General features: G+C 48.5%; 8 protein-coding genes across 8 annotated transcripts; 3 read left to right on the forward strand and 5 right to left on the reverse strand.

Moving 5' to 3' along the window:
- Positions 1-193: 193 nt before the first annotated feature.
- N7511_003721 (uncharacterized protein) lies at positions 194-1377 on the forward strand (the record flags this gene model as incomplete). The annotated part of the gene is made up of 3 exons (XM_057126146.1): positions 194-216; positions 248-492; positions 548-1377. The coding sequence occupies 3 exons, from the start codon at positions 194-196 to the stop codon at positions 1375-1377; spliced, it is 1098 nt and encodes a 365-aa protein (XP_056985036.1).
- A 273-nt stretch (positions 1378-1650) lies between these two features.
- On the reverse strand, positions 1651-3537 carry N7511_003722 (uncharacterized protein; the record flags this gene model as incomplete). The annotated part of the gene is made up of 1 exon (XM_057126147.1): positions 1651-3537. The coding sequence occupies one exon, from the start codon at positions 3535-3537 to the stop codon at positions 1651-1653; it is 1887 nt and encodes a 628-aa protein (XP_056985037.1).
- A 436-nt stretch (positions 3538-3973) lies between these two features.
- On the forward strand, positions 3974-5149 carry N7511_003723 (uncharacterized protein; the record flags this gene model as incomplete). The annotated part of the gene is made up of 1 exon (XM_057126148.1): positions 3974-5149. The coding sequence occupies one exon, from the start codon at positions 3974-3976 to the stop codon at positions 5147-5149; it is 1176 nt and encodes a 391-aa protein (XP_056985038.1).
- A 308-nt stretch (positions 5150-5457) lies between these two features.
- N7511_003724 (uncharacterized protein) lies at positions 5458-6190 on the forward strand (the record flags this gene model as incomplete). The annotated part of the gene is made up of 2 exons (XM_057126149.1): positions 5458-5958; positions 6014-6190. 2 exons carry the CDS (start codon positions 5458-5460, stop codon positions 6188-6190), a joined length of 678 nt encoding a protein of 225 aa, XP_056985039.1.
- Positions 6191-6323: 133 nt separating this feature from the next.
- On the reverse strand, positions 6324-8094 carry N7511_003725 (putative oxalate decarboxylase; the record flags this gene model as incomplete). Its single annotated transcript, XM_057126150.1, has 8 exons — positions 6324-6457; positions 6506-7010; positions 7069-7189; positions 7242-7309; positions 7361-7532; positions 7585-7600; positions 7653-7742; positions 7812-8094. 8 exons carry the CDS (start codon positions 8092-8094, stop codon positions 6324-6326), a joined length of 1389 nt encoding a protein of 462 aa, XP_056985040.1.
- Positions 8095-11781: 3687 nt separating this feature from the next.
- On the reverse strand, positions 11782-13749 carry N7511_003726 (putative MFS alpha-glucoside transporter; the record flags this gene model as incomplete). Its single annotated transcript, XM_057126151.1, has 6 exons — positions 11782-11861; positions 11922-12092; positions 12161-12623; positions 12684-13109; positions 13183-13482; positions 13534-13749. The coding sequence occupies 6 exons, from the start codon at positions 13747-13749 to the stop codon at positions 11782-11784; spliced, it is 1656 nt and encodes a 551-aa protein (XP_056985041.1).
- Positions 13750-16463: 2714 nt separating this feature from the next.
- N7511_003727 (uncharacterized protein) lies at positions 16464-16785 on the reverse strand (the record flags this gene model as incomplete). The annotated part of the gene is made up of 2 exons (XM_057126152.1): positions 16464-16609; positions 16686-16785. The coding sequence occupies 2 exons, from the start codon at positions 16783-16785 to the stop codon at positions 16464-16466; spliced, it is 246 nt and encodes an 81-aa protein (XP_056985042.1).
- A 1668-nt stretch (positions 16786-18453) lies between these two features.
- Positions 18454-20373, reverse strand: N7511_003728 (putative ab-hydrolase associated lipase; the record flags this gene model as incomplete). The annotated part of the gene is made up of 1 exon (XM_057126153.1): positions 18454-20373. One exon carries the CDS (start codon positions 20371-20373, stop codon positions 18454-18456), a length of 1920 nt encoding a protein of 639 aa, XP_056985043.1.
- Between the last annotated feature and the right edge of the window lie 406 nt (positions 20374-20779).

The following is a 20779-nucleotide window of genomic DNA, read 5'->3' on the forward strand; positions in this document are numbered from 1 at the left end:
CAGGACTACTCTGAATACAGGTGTCAGTCGCATGAATCAGAATGAATGCCAATTCTCTCTTTCAGATCCTCCCCACTGAGCTACTTAACTTTATATTCCATAATCTTCGACGGTTTCCAGGCTCCCTTCGATCGCTTGCACAGACATGTCACAGGTTTCATAGCATCATCATTCCATTATTATATTCCTCAATATGCTTGCGAGACCCGAGCTGCGGTGAAAAGTTTGCAAACACTGTGCAAAGCAGCCCTACACTCTCTTCGCTTGTGCGGGAGCTACAGATCCACTACCACGATGAAGAGACGGACGAAGTCCACGAACCACTCATTGACACTTTGTGGGAGCTAGAAAACATCGAAAGCCTGAGCCTGAGAAGCTTGCCTCTGAAGGGTATCTTTGAAGAACAAAGCAATCGACTCATGGGTATCTTTGCACCGAGAATCAAAATTGACGAGTTGAGACCCAGATTGGCTGGACAGAATTTACGCTCCCGTGAGTCTTATTTTATGTTCAGATGTATTCGAGTTAGTCTACTGATCTATCTCAGTATATCTCGGAGCAGCATTCAAGGGCAAATTCAAAGACTGGTGGTCCTTGGGTCCAAATGAAATAGTATTTTACATAGAAAATCTCGAAATTCTCTGCATTCAAGGAGCCAAATTTGGGCGTTTACATCCGAAAGTGTTCGCTGCACGAGTGGCTCCAAATAGAGCAAGCCTCAAAAAGCTGACTCTACTCAATTGCGATATTTCATCGGAGATCCTCGAGGAGATTCTCACGGGTCTTGATGGCCTCAAAAGCTTCACCTTGAAGGGCTTGGATGCGGAGTTTCCTTGGCCGTATGGGCTTTATCAGCATCGGTTTACAGAGTCTTATATTCAAGCTTTGGCAAAGACCACGGCGGAGACTCTGGAGTACCTCGATCTCGATGTTTCTGAAGCCGAATCGGATTCCGACTTTTCCAGTCTGGAGCATCTGAAACACCTGATAGTCCCTGCAGATACATTCCAACGGGATGAGTTGAATACGGACAATGACTGGACTGGGAGACGTCTTCCTGGTACTTTAGAGAATCTTATTGTGAAAGACTTTGAAAGCGATGGCCTCTGGACAGATGTGTTGATTGGAATGTTGAAGAACGGACAGCCCCCAAATTTGCGCACTATCAAGTATGAGACATACTATCACCCTGAACAATTCGATGACTGGGAGACTATGAGACACCGTGGCTGGAACTATGATATTGAACAGTTTCGAGAATATGGCATTGAGCTCCATATTGATCGCTGTTATGATCCATCGCCAATGCCTGAGAATGAGAATTGGCCGTGTGACTGCTGGACATACCATCACATAGGAACGGCGTTGATGATTTAGAGATTGGATTTCAAAGGCTGATTCCTCCACGTGGAGCCAACGAAAGAAGTAGTTGACGCGAATGGATAGAAAGCGAAACGAACCTCTAGCCTAGACATTGAAAGTGAAATACTGTGAAGATTATGATTATGAATGGTTGATGAAAGTTGTTCTAGCTATCTGTACATAAATATCTATCTTATCTCTTCCAAAGAGTCCTTAATTGGACGTAAAAAAAAGGCATATATAGAAGTGAAAAATTAGATGTCAACATTAAAAGCGGCTCGTCGTTCCTTAGCCAAGCATTGCCACCAGCATCACAGCCAATGTAACAATTACCTGAATCATTGAGAACTGGCTAGCAACGGAGGCAGCACCAGTGTAAGTGGCGCCCACGGCGCTGCTGGAGGTAGAAGCAGCGGCTGTGGTCATTCCACTAGGGGATGTGCCCTGAGCCCACGCAGGAGCCGAGGAAGCCGAAGCGGAGGCAGAAGCAAAGGCAGAGGCAGAGGCACTGGGGTGGCCTAGAGAACCGGCGGTAAAGTGAGGAACGTAAGGAGCCGGGTTTCCAGTAGCTTGAGCAACACCTGTCTGGGTCATCACAATGGTGTTGACATAGCCTGTGCATGTACCATCATCGGAGCAGGACTCAACGGCGAGAGTGGTGGTGTATGTGGTTCCTGCGTTTGAGGTTTCGCCAGAGCCAGAGATTGAACCCCCAGACTTTGTCGCACCGGTAGCGCCAGATTCAGATCCACTAGTAGCACCCTGGGCTGAGGCCCCAGTCTCTTTAGCCTGGGAATTGGCAACGGTGGCGGTAGCAGCTACAGCCTCAGCGCCTCCGACAATAATGGTAGTGTACTCGGGAGACACAGGGTAGACGGTAGTCGCAACAGCCACGGTCTGAACAGTGACAGAGGTGGTCTTGGATCTCAAGGGGCAGTCGGTCACAGATTCAGGGCAGGCAAGAATGGTAGCTGTACGGGTAACATAGACGGTGGAAGTGGTGAGCTGGGAACCAAGGTTACCATTGCCTCCAACAATCTGAGTAACGACCGGCGAGGTGGCACTCTGAGTAGCGACGGCACCAGCGGTGGCGGTTGCAGTGGCATCTGCCACCGGGCAGACAGTCGTGGAAACGACCAAAGTCTCGGTGGTCAGATACGTTGTCTTGGATCTCAATGGGCAGTTGGTCACCGACAAGGGGCATGCAGTGATGGTGGCAGTGCGAGTGCTGTAGACTGTGGAGGTAGTCATGTCCGAGCCATTGTTGCCGGAACCGTTGGTGACGGAGCCAGCGCTTCCAGTGTTTCCAGTGGCAGAAGGAGAAGAAGGCACAGTCTGAGTAGCACTGCTGCCCTCGGCCGCAGTGACAGGGCAGATTGTGGTGGAGACAACGATTGTCTCTGTGGTGACAAAGGTTGTCTTTGAGCTAGCAGGGCAGTTGACCACTGTAGAGGGGCATGCGGTGATAGTGGCTGTGCGAGTAGAGAGAACCGTCGATGTAGTCAATTGCACCGTGGAAGATCCAGATCCAGTAGTGCCTGCCAGAGAAGAGCCCGACTGAGACAGAGTTGGCGCAGATGTAGAAACACCAACAATAACTGTTGTAGAAGCAGATGAGGATCCAGAGAGGCTGACTTGCGAAGAAGAACCCTGGGAGGAAGAGACCTGTTGAGTGGCAGACAACACACTGGATTGCGATGCGCTAGAAGAGATGACTACAGTAGGAGCAGTGGAGGCTGGAGAAATAGGAGTGGAGACAAGGCTTGAAGAAGTTGAGATAGCTCCGGCAGAAGAAGAGCATGGGCTGCGATGCGGCAGAGGTCTGCGGCTATAGGTCCAGTGTGGCGAGTGACTGGGGGATGGCCTCACATAAGGAGTGGAAGAGGCATTAGGAACAGAGCTGATGGCTGACACTGAATAGGGTACCACACTTGAGGGTACCACACTTGAAACCGGAATGGCTGATGAAGATGGGGACGATGAAGGACGAGCGCTGCATGGCTTGCGGCTCGGCAAGGGCCGTGATGGATGAGTCCAGTGGTGTTGGCGATGATGAGTAGGTGTCACCGTAGCAATTGGACTAGGAGTCACAGATGCTGACTCGGACGGAGCAGCAAGGCTCGATTGCAAAAGGAATGCGGCGAGGATCCATCCTCGAAGGAGCAAATGACCCATTTTGATAGAGGTCAATTAGTATAAAAGAGTGACTGAAAAGGAATGACAATGCTGCAAAGAGCAAAAAAGGAACACAGCGATCAAGCAGACGCAAAGAATGAATGTTGCTCAGATGAGAATTAAATCCAGACATCGGCTGCTGTATAAATCTTCGAACGCTGACTCGCTTATGATCGCCCGATTGTCGTGTACGGACAACTCCGACACCTAGCTAGGACTAAAGTGACGATAGAAAACGAAAAAGATCTCGTTCCTGGTTTTAATCTGCGCTATTGAACGCCCGATGGGGCTTTGGCGTGTGTGCTTTGTGTCTTGAATGCGCCCGGGGTGTTATTAGCCGATTAGCTCCGCCGAGCCCTAAAAACAGAACTATATAACACTTCCCCCCGGCGAGATGGTCTCTTCCCCCCCAAATAATACCGTTCTTTAATTCATTATGTCGTTCAATCGTTTCGTCTTCGCTGCTGGTCTGTTGCTCGGTCAGGTCTCGGCCACCAGCTCTGTCGCCAGCTCCCAGCTGGCCAGCAGTCAAGTCCATGTGCACACAGCCGACTGCCAGACACATCTAGGTACTAGCTCGGTGAAGGCGGTTCCTACAACTACAATCACTCGTACCTATCATGATCCTTCTCCGGTTGTGATCTTCACAACCACCCAGGAGACCCTCACCGTGACTCCTGCGGTGTCAACCGAGATCATCACCGACTATGAAACCACAACATTGACTTCCACTGCCAATGCCATCACTGATACGTTCTCGACTACCTCGACTGAGTATGATACCGCAACTGTCACTTTGACGCCTGCTCCTATCACTTCGACTGTCTTTAGCACCGCCTCTTCTACCAGCACTGTCACCTCGACTATTGCCACCTCAGCCGGCTTCACTCCTATCGTGGATACTATGGCTGCTCCTACTGTATACAAGCGCACCTTGGAGCAACAGGAGGAGGAGCAATGCTCTCCATGGCTCGATGATTACGAGTATCCCCAGAATGTTGTCTGCCACGAGAAGAGAGTCATCAAGACGACCACACTTTCGACTGTCACGGAAGCCCCTGCTACTGTCACCGCAGCCACTCCTTCTACCACTGTCACTGTGACCAACACTATCACCAGTAACTCAGTGGTACTCCCTTCAGATGTCTCCACCACCTTGAGCTACAGCACCACCTCCACCATCACCGAAACAACCACCGCTGCTGCCGAGACTGATACCGTCACTGCCACCACCTCCATCCTTGCTGGTGTGACTACTACTGCTGCCTATGCCGCATGTGCTACCAACAACATCGCCGGTAGCCCTCTCTCTTCCGACTTCGGCGCCTATGCTGGATACTACATCTCCTCTCTCACTTTCACTCATGTCACCGGTGAATCTCTCAGTGTTGGCAACACTGCTAGTCCCTACGACTGCTGTGTTAGCTGCATTGAGACCGCGAACTGCGCCATGTCTTACTACTGGGCCAGTGGCACCGTGAAATACTGCTACAAGATCGCAACCACTGTTTGCTCGACCACTTCCACCTATGGAACGGCCAATCTCATTTCTGGTTCCAGCGCTACTCAGCTCTCCAACGGAAACTGTGGAACTATCAAGGCTTCGCTTTAAGACTTGTGATGCCTTTTTGTACATTAAATTAGAACAGGCTACTTTATCTTAATACAGCTTAAATCTCAAAGGACTTTGATCTTCTGAACTGATTCGTCTAGACGGCATAGGCAACAGCATTCCGGAGATATGAGCCCGTATCGCCCCCACCCCCGCAACATCTCATAAAGAAGCATTTGCCCTTCAAAATAAGCTTGAATTTCTGTCTCACCCAACATTCACCACTGCAGTAATTACACAGCAGAATGTTGTAATTTGTTATCACTTCAACCTTCGACAGAGAAAACCAACCCTGAAAAGGTCCAGCCATGAACGTATCAGAAGCGAGTAGCAGCACCCTTAGCGGCGACGGCAATAGCGTCATGCGCAGCAGTCTACAAAGCTGCAACATTAGAAACTCATCAATCAAGCGATGTTCTATGAATGACTGCGTTTTATCGAATGTGGAATATGCGTCGCGATCTTCAGCCAAAAACTCCACCTTTCAAGATGTGGCGCTTTTGAAGCGCAGCGTGATCACAGATAGCATCTTCAACGGCCGGATTTCGGCAAAGCGATCGACATTTAAAAAGGCAGTCATCATGGATGAAAATATTTTAAAGCGCTGCACTATCACTGGAACAACAATCTTGAAAAGCCACATTGACAGGGCTAGCTTGACAGACTGTGATGTGACCGAGTGTGTTGTATCTCGGTCTGATTTCAAAGGAATGATTCTCAAATATGGCGTTTGGAAGAAAGGCGTGCTTGTTGGGAAGATTGGGGACTGTGAACCAGTGGCTATCAAGATGGATGCTGCAGGGGCAGAAGTAAGTGGGCGAATGGGGATTTTGGAATATGAATGTAGGCTGACTCTTTTTATAGAATTTTGTTCCTGTTTCAGTTCCCGCTCCTATGCCCACGGTTCCTCAGTTGGACTCTAAGGCTGTGCATAGAGGTGCTGACCACCCTCCTGCTTACTTTGTGGATTCCGACGTCAGTATTGACAGCGAAGATGAGTCCGACAATGATCGCGATTTACCGCCGCCTTATAAGGTATAGTGCAGCTGTTAGAAGGATTCATGAACATCCGTTGTAATGTACGTTGATTTCTATCGCTTTGGTGGCATTAAGCTATCGGTGGCCCCAGCTGGACAATGTAAGATGCATGTTAAGGTGACCTATGTACGTATGTTTATGAAGAAGTGTTTCCAGCCACAACATACTGCTTCTCTTTCTTGAGCTTGCTCAGTGTGTCGTTGCTGAGATTTAGAGTGTCTGCAACGATCTGCTTTGGTGTTGAGGCGATCCATTGACCAAGAGCCATATCTAAAACTTGTCATTATGAGTTCACGCAATAACAATAGGAAAACATACCAGTAAACTCAGGGGCTTGAAGAACCTCCACGAAAACTAGATCTTCATCTCCAGTGTTTTCAATATAATGGCTGTTCGACTTGGGGAAGTATCCGACATCTCCAGCGCTGTAATCAAAAGTAGTCGCGGCATTCGGAGCCGTAAAGAGAGTGGCTCGGCCTTGACCGGAGATGAAGAATGTCCATTCATCGCTAGTTGGATGCCAATGAATTTCACGCATACCACCTGGGTGAACGGTGACGACAGCAGCGGAGAAGTTGCTAGCAATAGGGAAACTGATTGGGTCGACGATCTTCACAGACCCGCCAGCGACGACATGAGCCTCTTGCTCTGAGAAGTGATAAGAGTAGCTCTGAGTGCGAGGAACTACTCCAGCAGATGTTGTCACAGTTTGTTCCTCAATGTTTGCGGGTGCTGGCGTTCCCTTGAAAATGTAAAGTTCATCATCGGGGATGTTGTCGAATGCCGACGTGGTCAGTCCAAGATTCTTGGCGAGCACCTCTTTCTGCACATTGAATCAGTATTTAAATTTTTATGCCATAATCAAAATGATTTGGTCTTACCGGAGTGTGAAGGAAAACCTCGGTGGCAAGGAAAGTGTTGTCTTCGCTGAAGTCTCCGTCATCGAAAACGAGGAGGAATTCCACTCCGTCATCCAATGCTTGAATGGAGTGTGGAATACCACTAGTCCAAACTATCAGCACAATTGATGTTAAATGACCATCGGAAAACTCACGGGGGGAAGAACCAGACATCTCCAGCATTCAAGTCATCAATAAATGTCTCTCCGTTCTCGTTGATGGCCTAAAGGGGTCAATGATGCTCAGGTAGTCCGATTGAACATTGATCCAATACCTGAATTCTGCATGATCCATTCAAGACCAAAGACCATTCCGATGCCACATGCCAATGAAGCTCACGATATGCAGCAGGCTCAAGTCTCATATCAACGCCTGCCATCAATTTGGCGTCAGGCATGACAACGGTGTTTTCCTGGCGAGCCCATCCTGCGCCCTCAATTCCGAGTCTTGGGAAATATTAGTATAGAAAAGACCTGCATATTTCACAAAATCAATTACCTGTTATGACTCAGTCCTGTCGCATAATTAGCACGTTATACATATGCAATGGCGCAAAGCATCCTTACCCATTGGCCATTGAGCATTGATAGTCTGCCCATGGTCTGTCCCCGGCGGTGCCAGCTTATCGCTATTAATGCGGTCGTAATTATAATTTCCTGTCAATCATCGCGAGTCAGCACCTCCCTCCCGGCTTGAAATGGAAAAAAAGGTTGACGCAAACATACTCGGGCCCGGGTCATCTCCACCAGTCGAACCACGAATCGGCTGCGGGTTGTCGACATTCTGAAAATCGAGATAGGATCCAATTTTAGGGTCTTCCGTCTGTCCGGGAAGCAGCGAATATGTGATGTCAGGCGGTGATTTACTGGCCGAGGGTTCCGATGATGAATATCCGACTAGCGATTCGCTTCCCCGAAGGCCGGGGTTGGAAGTGCTATCCCTTCGGGCTGGGGCAGCCTGCACGAGGGGCAGCGCATGGATGAGGGTGGCGAGGATAGGAATCTTCATTTCCACGGCCTTGGACTCAAGACTTTGCAGAGATTGAGAAGAGTGTAGGAACAGACTGATCTACATTTACAGCAGCGCTCCATCAGCCTTTTATGTCTACTCCAAACTGCTGGCTACCAATAAGAGCTATCTTGAATTTTTCTCATGTTGCATCAGTACTTCCATCCCACCCCACAGGTCTTCTCCAACGGTCTCATGGTGGAGATATTGCTTCCCCTCATGGTGATCCCTAACGAGGTAAGGCACATAATATCAGTTTTCTGACATTCGATGCTAACTGGCTGCAATATAGCCAGGGGGTATAGTGCGGAGAGGGGAGAAGGGATAAACACGGAAGAAGTTATGAATCGGGGAAAGACCGTTCTTCACCAGTCACCCCTCACCGAAAGGCTTGCAGTGTCGTCTGCCGTGTTGGATATTAATTCCACTTGACAAGGTTAATATTCACCATCGGAGAATTTCAACCGTACCTTGTGTTGAACGCGTGTCTTGAGCACCATACATCACTCAAGCGAGAATCGCATTGTACCTTGAGGATGATAGAACGCTAAAACTTCCGCTGGCATCATCGACCCGAGACATAGAAATCTACCTGGCGAGAAAGGCACACAGAAGACGGCCAGAGTGTGGCAGTAGCGAGCTGCATACCAATATCAGACATGAGGGGCACGTACATCGGAGCACAACAGGATCCACAATGTCGTGTACACGCAAGGAACGGCCGCAGAAGAGCAAGGCTTTCATTCATGCAGCTAAAGCCATTCACCTGCTTTGACTCGAATCCCTATTTAGAACGTCATGGGATCAAGGTCTATGCTGCGCAAAAGAAAACAGCCACTACCAATCAGATGGGCACGACGATCACCGAAATGTATAGACGGGATACGTATTTACATCTGGAAGCTGTGGGGGAACCTTGATCGGGCTAAGCTTTAGCAGCCAAGGCAGCCAAGAAACCCATACACGCTGCATAAAGGCCAAAGCCATCGGTTATTCGACATGTGGAAACCGGCTTCGACGGTCCTCAACGACTGGTAGATCCCTGGTCTCCACTGGATCTCCGCATGAGGAGAGAAATACTAGTTGGTAAGGATCGAGATCTATATATAGGGGCAGGTGACTTTACGGTATTGTGCCTGTGCCTATGACGAAGCGAAGGATTTGCCCAGTCGGGCTGAGATGATTGCTAGAGAATTACCTCGGGGGGGGGGGGCTAGATGCCTTTTAACATGCTCTTATTTGCCAGAAAAGCGGATCTAACAGGGGTAGAAGTGTTTCGAGCATAAGGTAAGGAGGTATGTGCCGTGATAATTACTGATACCAACATGGTTTCTGCATGCCGATACTCCGCAACCCCGCGCGATAAATTTAGTAGCAGCCAAAAATGGGCTTAGCAGCGAGCCAGTGACGTTTCAAAGCCAGAGAAAATAATGCATTAAACAAACTGGTTACATCGGGGCGATTTGTCGCTCTGTTGCAGGATTCCAGCGAAATGTGAGGAAATGTAATGCCGACGCGTTATGCAACATCCACAAGTAATATTAGAAGAAGTACCTTTGTGGCTGCATTTTGTTCGCTTGGAGCGTTGCTTAGCATAAACAGAGACCAAAAATACCACAACCAAACGGCGAACCCAAAAGGCAGTGCAATATGACCAGTAACTCTACAGCCACTGCCATCATACGTTGTAATACTCTCGAAGGTAGGTAAAACAGCGCCACACGGGATGCGTGGAGGGTCAGGGCCCGGTATGAACCCTTTCCGCGCGGGACGAAGAGTCTTAAGGTTCAACTTTGTGAGTCAAAGCCAGCCCTACACCTCCTCAGTTTGTTTTCTGCTTCTGACCCTCTTTCATTTGAAATAACTGGAGTATATACTCTGTGGCCCAATGCGCTAGGCTGTCGTGATCCACTCAGCCTTACAAGACCACGTAACGTGAACATTTCTTGCGTTGAAGTTTCATCGGAAAACTTAACGGACATTCGAAAAGTCCGAACCGGCCTTTTTGTTAGACAAGGCTGTCGGTCTGTCTGTGAGCCTCATCTTTGGACGTCAATGTGAAAGAACTTCATATCTCCGAGTATGATCGGGCTGTTGTAGCAGAGTTCGAGCGGACTTGGTATGTCTTCTCCCAAACAGTTTCTTTTGAAGCCACATAAGTAAACAACAGTCATGAATTATACAGTCTCATTCACAAGGGCAAGTCAATGATCGGAAATCGATTCAATGATCAAAGCAAATCTGCGGCCCGGACCGTAGCAAGAGCCAAGCTGCCAAGTGGAACTACTCGGTCGGCCTACAGCTGGAAGCTAGATTATATAAACAAACTTCATGCAATGGAGTAGATTCAACTTTTGAGGGGGAATTTACGACTGATTTCTTGTTTCGAGCGTGAAGTTATCGGGTCGCTCCGGGTCCACTTCCGGAACATTATCGCATTCAAACATATCTGACTCATGTCCAGCTGGGAGCCCTGGAGTATTAAGAACTGACATTATCACGACTTCCTGGGTTCAATTCCATCTTTCCATTCCCATTAGCGATCTTGCCTTTGAGCAGAAAAAAAAACACAGCTCGTTGACTGGCTTTTGCACACCACACCTGCCCCAACCATGGTGTCTCGGTGGTTTCCCCGTCCTTGTTTCTTTCAATCACTTCACCTTTCTCAATATACTCTAGCTGTGCGGACCGAGTTTCTTACGTCGTCGTCCTTCCAGATAGTGAATCCACGGCATCATAGAACGGGCACAGATACTGTCAGCCAGGTATTTCCCGAGTCGGTGGTATCAGGATTGAACGATGAAGAAATCCTAGCCCTATTCACCCGTGGGTTTTTTGGTGGATTCATCTTCGGACTTGAGAGGACTGCACTACGAATAGGGGGCTGGAAGCTATTGCCAGCACGTTTTACCGGTAAGCAATTTCCTGCATAGTCTGTATCTGTTGCTGATATCAACATGGCAGGGCTCAACGATGATCCCAACGCAGTTCAGATTTGGAAATCAACTCAGCTATCAAGTCTCACCATACCTGCCACGGGAAGCTGTCTTTTCGGATCATTCAAAATCCTAGACAAGCAAATACCACAGATATCGTCAGAATCGCCTGCCAGCTGCGTTGACTTTGGCTTTGGATCAGACGAGTCTGAGTTTTCGGGTTGTCACCGTTTCCAAATCACTCGACTACTATCAACGAAGAATCAGCCTCTGGTGCAGCTCGAGTTACAAGGCTTCCATTGCAACCCTCAGAAGGATCAGCCAATTTGGAAACCCATTGTCTGGTTCCATTATCTCTATGCAAAGGTGCTGTTCGCAAATGCTGTCCAGTCTGTTTTATTGCGGTAGTCCTTGCTGGGTTCAAAGAGAGCTTGAAAATTTGCCGTCCGCAAATTCTGGTTTCAGGTTCGAAAGGGCCTACTTTGTGTCTCCCTCTCCCTTCTTCTACTCTCTCCATTCTGTCTATCTCTCTGTCTCCCCTCATCAGAACTGTACAATATGGCACTAGCCAATCTTAATCTTCCAAGACCTTCCATGAAATACTAATTCGTGAGTTTCTGACCTTTTATAAACATACAAATCTTTAGGTCTGTTGGGCGAACAACGAGCGCCAATTGGTATGTATTCAAGATGGTCGTTTAATAGATAATTACAAAGCAGAAGTCAACCCCAGATCAAAATGAGCACAAAGTCAGGCGAAGGTCTCTACATGTTCAGCCTGACCTCCAGCCAATTCAGACTTGATCTTCATGTCCGTTTGATGAGAGAATTCTAGCAAATTGCGTTAGCTAAGTGCCTTGACGGGTTAAACGGATAACATAAGTAACTTACGCTCAACTTTGGTTGACTTGAATTTCCTTGCTGGGACCCGATTCTCAAAGAGCAAGTCAATTTCACCAAAGGTACGGTCCTTGGTTTCTGGGAGGCGGAACCAACACCAGATGTTACAAAGGAGGTTCGTTCCAGCATAGAAGATTCCAGCCTTGGCGCCCCAATTCCACGCTGAGAATATGACAAGCCATGTTAGCCAGCGGCCCCCAAGAAACATTTTGAATTAGATTCGAACGTACCGGTCGCAGAAATCATGCGAGGCGTGATGATATTGTGGACAATACCAGTCAGGTTGTAGACAAACCTGCCAATGACAATCGTCTTGTATCTTAATCGGCCAGAGGGTGTTTCGGCAACAATAGGATAACAAGCCGGGCCCACTGTGATCATGTTACATAGAGTCGAAATCACCAGTAAGACTCCGATGGCCATTTGCGCAGACTTGGATTCGACCCAGCCAAGACCTCCAATCACCATGAGACACACAAACATGAAAGCCATGCCGCCCATGTAGATGGTGGCGCGACCGAGATGAGGGAAGATAAGCCAACAGATAATGCCGCCGATGATATAGCAGGCCGAAAGGGAAATGTTGACATCGAAGGCCTGGAGCTCAGAGAACCCAGCTGCCTCGAGGAAAACAACGGAGTATCCGAGAAGAGCATTTCCACAAAGGATCTGAGCTGCCCATACAACACAATTCTATTGAAACACTTAGTGTTAGCGACGTGATGAAACTCGTTAGGAGGAAGCAAAACCGACAATTTCAGTGCGGCGCAAGTTCTGTCCCTTGAAACATTCCAAAAAGCTCGCGTTAGCAGTCTCTGCCTTCTCCAGCTCGGTAGTATGTCTGATATAAGCAAGAGTAGCATCTACCTCACGCTCCTTCTCCGGCGTGTCCTGGTGAAGCCGCAGCAGACTCTTTCTTGCGAGATCCAATTTGCCTCGCCTGACTGCATTCCAGGGAGACTCGGGAGCGAAGTATGCACCAATGAATAGAGGGACTGGCCAGATCCACTGCAGCGCAAAAGGAAGTCTCCATCCTAGATCACCGTCTACACCCGCGACAGCTCGGACCACGCCAGAGGAAAGAAGAATACCAGCTCCCCAGCACATACAGACATAGGCAGTGACATATGGGCGAAGCACGGTAGGAACAACTTCGCATGCGTAGGTCGTGGACAGAGTCTGCGAAATACCATGGTTAGCGACCTATTCTGGCGGAGAGAGAGACATTGATCGTTTGCTCGGTTTAGCTTACCTGGAACACACCCCATGAAACACCACACATTGCCTCTCCAAAGGCCAGAACTGGCAGCGAGGGCGCAAAGACAGGAATGAAGATCATGACCATCATCCAGCACATGAAAAACATCAGAGTCGGGCGACAGCCAAACCGATCTTGGGTGTATGCATTAGCGACAAGTCCGGCAAGTTGGCCAACGACCGCCGAGTTGGAGAGACCGGATTGCCAGGATGCAGGGATAGATTTGATGCCAGTGGTGGGATCAGCGACTCCGAACCGATTTGTAAATTGTGTCTGGCCGTAAAACGACGTGATCTGCGTGATCCAGTCAGAAACGACTTATTGGGAGAACGGGGAAAGACTCACAATAACCAAGTCGTAGCCCTCCATAATCAAACTAGTGGATAAAAACATGGCCCAGAACACGGCTTTCTTGTACTTGCCCAGAGCCTGTCGGACCGTCAGCAAACGATCGGCGGCATCACTCTCCTCGGCCTGACGAGTCAGCTCGACAACATCGGGATTATTCAGCTCGATATTATGCAGCTCCCGATCGGTCGGGACGATCTTTTCTGTGGTCATAGTCGCTGGTGAGGGAGACGAGAATGGATCTGAGTATCACGATGCACAGCACGCTTGAAAGGAGTAGTGATCAACCTGTTCGGAGGTTCAAGCTTCATGGACCCATTTTTCTTGTATTGCGGGGGAAGTGGGTTATATAAAGCGTGAAGTCTGCATAGGGCTGACGGGACTCCGCCGCCGGAGGTTCGTTCTTGATCGGATGGTCCCGAAGTTCAATATACGGTCTTGCTTTTGAAGGAGGGTATACGTGTGGCGAACATATGATTCCGGAGACCGAAGGGTTCAGTTCAGCCCCGCCGGGCCGTGGTATGTTCCCAGTAGTAAGAGCAAGCGGCCGAAGTTGCGAATGGCGAGTAAAGGAGGGAGTGGGCCTGATATAAGATAATGTGAAACACCTTCATAGCCAGCAAGATCCCTGTCCTCAGGCCTCTCTGTCTTTCTGCTAGTTTCGGATCGGAACCTAGGTGCATTTTACTCCCATTCTCCAGGAAATCGACTGCCGGGCTCCACCGGAGTTGGGCTAAAGCTTGGCGATTCCGGGGAAAAGTTGGGGTTTGGGGTTCTTTGTTCTCGTGACTTTGGGGATGCTCCATTGGGCTCCGGCGGGGGATCTCACGTTGAAAATTACCACAATACGTGACTTGGATACTGGAGGGCCGTTGGAGAGGCACGTGAATAGCTGTGCCCTTTGGAAGCAGATAGAATAGAAGAATCCACCAGTAGCTTATTTTTTTCTTATCATCTACTCTGACGCACATTATTTTGATTGAGCTATAACAGCTCTTGTGCCAATTGTCAGTCTGCAAATATTCACTATTTCCATCATGGTCTCTTTATAATCACATTAAACATTTGCTATGAATGAACCTAGTTCTGCCCTTTATCCATTCTAGATACTGTGTTGTCTATGACTATTACAGACTTCGGCTTGGGTTATTCCCCGCAATACTAGAACGGCTGCTTGATTAAGTTGTTACAGACGAACGCATTACCCAACCCTTGAAACGCTCGAGGGCAAACAGCCTGTCTTGGATATGCAGTATTTATCCAATTAGATCAAAATGGAAGCTAGACATTCGAGCCGTTATGATATCTGGAGAGGACCAATTTGTTGACCTAAAGACTACCATATCATTTTCAACGAGATCCATCTTTATAGACAAGGTGATGGAATTGAGTTCCGATATGAAGTGAAATATTCTAGTCTTTAATCAAATGGACCTTTTCTACATCCTCTAGGGGAGGCGCGCGGTGGTAACATCATTTAAGTTACAGGACGTATTGCACCTACATTGCGTCGATTGAGAGAAGTAAACCAAGTAAAATGAACAGGGTTAAGTCTTATAAAACATACTCATGACTTTTATAGATAATTCGTATACTTGCCTTGGCTACAAGTCGACGTTTAGTACCAAATGAGATGCATATACCAAAGTCCAATCGAGATCCTGCCAGAGCATGCCACGCATTTAGGGCCGTAGTCTTTCCATCGCCGCATTTGGTGTGATAAACAAACAATAATCTCACACTTCATATTCAACTTTATAAATCTCAGGAATCACCATGTCACCAAACGGGAAGGGAAATTCACCGCATTACTCAGCTCGGGTAGACAACCATAACCCTCTTCCATGGGTTCAAGGGTTCCTTGTCGCATTACCAAGCATCTTGCTTAATTTATGGCCCCATTGCACACTGCACATCATAAATCATTATTGAACAAACGACTATGCAGCCATCAGTCCACCTAATAAGAAAGCGCAACCAACAAAACGCGGGGTCGCCAAGCCCCTTAACACAAACTAACGCATGCACCCATCTAGTCGTAGTCATATCATAGGCCAGTGAATTGCGGTGACGCCAAGTAAGAAACGAGACATGATAGGCTCGCTTCCAAGATGACAGCCTAGATTGTCACCACAGGGAGGGCTGAGCGTGCTCCTGATTCCTTTGGGCCATGGGAGTGGAGATGTGAGAAACCTGGTGGATTCTTCAGCCGAGTGGATCTGTCACTGTGGTTACTGTAGTTGTCTACAGTACTGACCACCTGTGAAGTTTCCTTTGGGCATTCATACAGGGCTACTTGGGAATGCCACATTTATACTTTGCCGCTGTCGCTTTCGTACACCTACGCGCCCCTGGATAGACCAGGTCAGAGCATTGCATGATGGCCAATCCCTATTGCCCTGATGGCAGGGTCATGTTTCGGTCCAGACTGACCTCCATACTTGTTGGTTATGGTCTCCGGCTATCATGCCATTTAGTCATCATGACCGTGTCCTTGGCCATCACTGCTGTTGTGCGGCACGATCGGCTAAGCGATGTAATTATGATCAAGATACAAATCACATGCAGTGAAATTCTAATTCAAGGAAATTATGAATGAAGAGATGTCTGCTACGCGGAGTACTAGTTCTCTACGACAGTAGTAAATGAAAAATGATTGTAGTAAAATTCATACGAGGGTACAGTAGCCCTAAATCCAAAAACACCGGGTCTGTGGCCATTCTATGGCGTACAATATGACCGACCGAACAAAAGAAAGGATAGGCACAGCCTAACAAGGGAGGTGCCCAAGTCTACATGGCTTCCACAGCTGGTGGACATGAGTCCATGTTGACTCGAGGCGAAAAGGGTATGTATCTGAAGCGGAAAGATGTGGAAGTGGGTAGTGAGACAGTATCAAGCGCTGGAGGTAGTGATGTTCTGATCATCTACCGAGCGACCCGTCTCAGGTATCGCATTGTGAGATACACAGCAGCCATGGATGTGTAGAGACCGCCACCAGCAGTAACCCACACGGGACGGTGGACGCTGAACGAGGTGCGAAGGAAGTGACTCTCCTTGGGTGGTTTCTCACCTGTTTTCTGTGTCAGTACTATGATATCAAGAGAGAAAGCGATGAGCCGGTCGGAAGACAGGATGGAGGAACATACCCTGCTGGAAGAGACGTTGCCGGAGGTTGTTGATACCCTGCCTGGAGCGAGCAGGCAGCATCTGAAGCTGGGCCAGGATAGGGCCGACTGGTGCTGACATGGTGGATGTGTATTGTGAGATGAGCGGCTGATCAGGAGGGTTGAGGTGATGATGGAACTTGATGAAAATAGATAGAGAGGAGAGTTTCTTCAGGGGAGCATCTAAAATACAGTCCAAGGAGTCTGTCTAGGAGGACTTATATAGGTAGACATCATCTGACAGAATGCGGGGTTGGGAGTCAGTTTGGACTGAAGGAATAGTGACATGAAGAACATCCCTGTACGGTGGCAAGCCAATAGAGAATACTGTGATGCGTCAGACAATCGCCAGAGTTTCAGTTTTCACCCCCCCTTCGTCTAGTTTAGCCTGGACTGAATGTCGTTGTTATGATCTAGATTGCTGCTGGGTTCCATGGATGCAAAGAAAGGTATCGAAATCCAGGTATAGGACCAACTTCGGTAGCTCTTCTGGACAGGCAAGAAGCGACGAGCGCTGACAATCATGACAGCATCACATACGACAGTGGATGGCAATAGGGGGTGCCAGTCGATCTACGCGAGCTAGCCCTCTCCCCACATTGCGCGTCGAGGCCGTCTGGGGTGGCCTTGACAGACGATAATTGGTCAGGTTCTGCATCGCAGATAGATCAAAAGTACTGGGACAGATGTCGACACGGGCATTCTAGACATGTACTGGGGTTTACTCAAGACCGTAACGCAAAATGCCACAGTAGCATGATGTCTCTGCCATAGGCTGCCTCCCCTGAAACTCCAGGAACAGTGCTAGCTCAGTATTACCGGAGTATCAAGTATATAATTATATCCCAATATCTTTGAATGTAGTCAACACGACCTTGAGAACAATTCAATGTTTTGGTGGAGTCCCGGCTCCACAGCAAATCTGGGGTTTTGCGGGGTATGTGGGACTAAGCTTAGATCTTGACTCCCGCCAGTGGCAACTGGAAAACGTCACTTACTATGAGCTGGTCAATCATTGAATCATTCACTTGTGACCCTCACAAACTGATATCAACTGCCTCACAAACTGATATCAACTGAATAATTGCTAGTGTATCTAGAACACGAAGTCTTTGTTTACACGGTTGTTTACTTTTCAATATACCTCAGTTGTTTGCTGGCATTATAATGTACACATCTTCAGAAAACGTACATTTTAGTTTGTTAAACGTTGTTTGCTAGGTTCATTTTCCTTTTTGTGGTCAATTAGCGACAATTCTCCTGGTCGCGTGACAGAATACTTCCCGTGGACGGCAAAGACCATGAGTCAAAAGGCAAATATAGAGCAGAGCGAAGTATCTGTCTAAAGCAGGTAATCGGAATGACCATGTCGTCATGAAAATCTTTGCCTAAAAATTAGACTGCCAGACTACAATCCTTTAACGTTGAAAGTCCCTAGTTGACAATGACAGTATCGGTAGTTAGAGAATCACGTTGTTTGAATGGATTATGTGTGGCGCAGAAACACGTTGTTTACAGGTGCAGGACCACACTATCAGTGGAATCCACAGCCTTGGAGGTTTACCGGGCATTTGACGCACCTAGTGTTGGAATAAGGATTTGTTTGCTGAGCCGCATGCCGCTGTAATTTGTGGAAGGGTAATGTAATGTTATTGCGTTTCCTGCCAAAATTGGTCTAGAATTCATTGGCTCGTGATGACTGATATCTACCGATGATTTATATGTACTACGGTCGAGACAGACCGATCGTCTACTCTGTGTCTATCAGGTTCAGATTGACTCCCCGAGGGGCTCGACAAACCTGTCGAGCATCCTCAGGCATCGTCGTCCAAATGACTTGACGAACCTCATTACCGATCTGCTCGACGGCATCCATTGCCCAAAGAACATCAAGATGCTCATACTCATCAATGACCTTGGAGTGCACGAGACGGACATGAGGCTCACGGCCGCTCTGGAATCGATTTAGAAGCCGGCGACCATCAACAAGGGCATCTGAACCACCGATCCAGAATGCAAATGGAGGTGTTTGCGGTCCAAACCAAGGGCTAGGCGCTGGAGTTCCCAAACATGCATCTCCGGGATCATCGCCGTGCTCAGAGACAGGATCATTACACATGGTGTTATTAAGATCTGTCTCGCGGAGGAGTTCCTCGTCCGTGGACAGGATGCATTTGTGCTTGGCGAAGCTTTCACTTCCAAGCCACCAACGCATTGACTCGGCGCTGACATATACCGGGGCGAAATGAAACATTCTGTGGCGAAGATCACGCTCCCAGCGCGTGTCTGACCAGTCGAAAAGGAATGAAAATACCCAGTAGGCCATAGTGCCATATATTCTAGAAGGTAGCAGCCGTTGTGCGGTCATCATCAAGGGGATGAAGGAGTGAATGCCAAAAAAGAATCGGAACATGGCCGGAGAGAGAGTACTCATGAATCGAAAGTACGGTCCACGCACGAGCGGACCGGCATATACAGCTGGAGCAAGAGCACAAAAGACTGAGATGCGATCGCCTAGCTCAGGACGCTGTTCCTTGGCCAGAGCGACGAATGTTTGAGTGGTCCCCTGGGAGTGGCAGACAAGGCCGAGCTTTTCAAATCCAGTCTCGTATATAACACGAGAAGTAAGGGCTGCAAGATCCAGCGTTCCGAGGTGTCGAATATCCCAGGACCACATTCGCGGATCGGCGGTGGAAAGTGTTGTGTGCTCTGGATTCGCGCCACAGCGATTATTGCCTAACCAAACATCATACCCAGATTTGCAAAGATGAAATGCCAGACTATCTTCATCATTCGTACAGAACGCACCAGCGCTCTGGAGTAACCCGTGAATCAAAAGAACAGGATACCGCCGGTTAGTCTGGGGACGAGTAGTAGTCGAAATCTTGGGCTTGGTAAAGACATTTGGCCCACGCTCACGCCTCTCCTCTGCCGATAGTGCCTGGTATTCTTGAGGGTCATACACGTGCCACAACTCGATGATGAAGCCGTCCTCGGTCTGGACGCGGAATTTCTCCACATCAAGACCTACACGACGCGCATAGTATGCTACATCACAGACAAGAAGATCTTTTCCTCCTTCGAGCGACACAGATTGTCCAGGGGCATGTTCCTCATCCGTGTCCCTTTTCTGTCTGTGTAAATGCCATCTTCGATCGGCCTCTTTCCGTGCGTTGCGTCGTGCTTGCTCTTCGGTATAGAATGCTCTTGTTGTGTCTGGATCCTGCCCGCTAAGTCGTAAGCGAGCTTCTGATAGTGCGATTGCGCCTGTACGAAACAATGCTCCGACAAAGATAGCTGTCAAGAAGCAGAAGGAGGTAATAAACGATGCCACCATGAAAACATAGTCTCGTAATCTTCCCAGTCCAGACGGGACTCCATAGGACGGTAAAGGTGGAAAAAGCGGATGCTCGCAAGCTTCGGCCAGGAATTGCAAGCCGGATGAAGGTTGCTTTTCGGCACCTGGTGTCCGGTCGCTCCGCGCACTGTTCATGTTCGATGCGGCATTTATGGGTTCAGTCTCCGTATCAAGATCTGCTTTTCGTTCAGAATAGTGCGAGGGAGACTCGAGCTCTTGGATAATCGCGTCGGCGTGACAGGAGGAATGGTCACCTGTCTTTGCATGTGCCGTGTCTTCGCGGAGGGGTTCGAGCGGAATTGTGACCGACATGGTCGCCTAGTTAGATCTTCACCCCGGATCCAAAGGGATCATATTGCTGCCAATTTTGGGTTTCGGTGTCAATCGCGACAGTGACCTGTACACTCGATCGTATATGCACCGGGGGATGCGACGGGGTTAAGCACGCCAAGCTCGTTCCTGCCGAGCCCGATCACGTGCCCCCTTACCCAGCATGTGACTGTGGGTCTTGTGAGCCAATCACAAGGTCTTGAGCTAAGCTTATAAATTGAACACAGCTTAGGAATTCCACGCCCTGGGACATATCAAAGTGAGAGACACTATGCCTCAAGTATGAAGAATGTTCTTACATATAAGAAGAGCCTAGCTTCTCAGATAAGAACAGTATCAGCATCTGCCAACAACAGATCGCAAATACCTCCGGGAGCCAACTCGCCAC

The sequence above is a fragment of the Penicillium nucicola genome, assembly GCF_028828085.1.
Source record: "Penicillium nucicola strain IBT 29836 chromosome Unknown utg000003l, whole genome shotgun sequence".
Lineage (NCBI taxonomy): Eukaryota > Fungi > Ascomycota > Eurotiomycetes > Eurotiales > Aspergillaceae > Penicillium > Penicillium nucicola.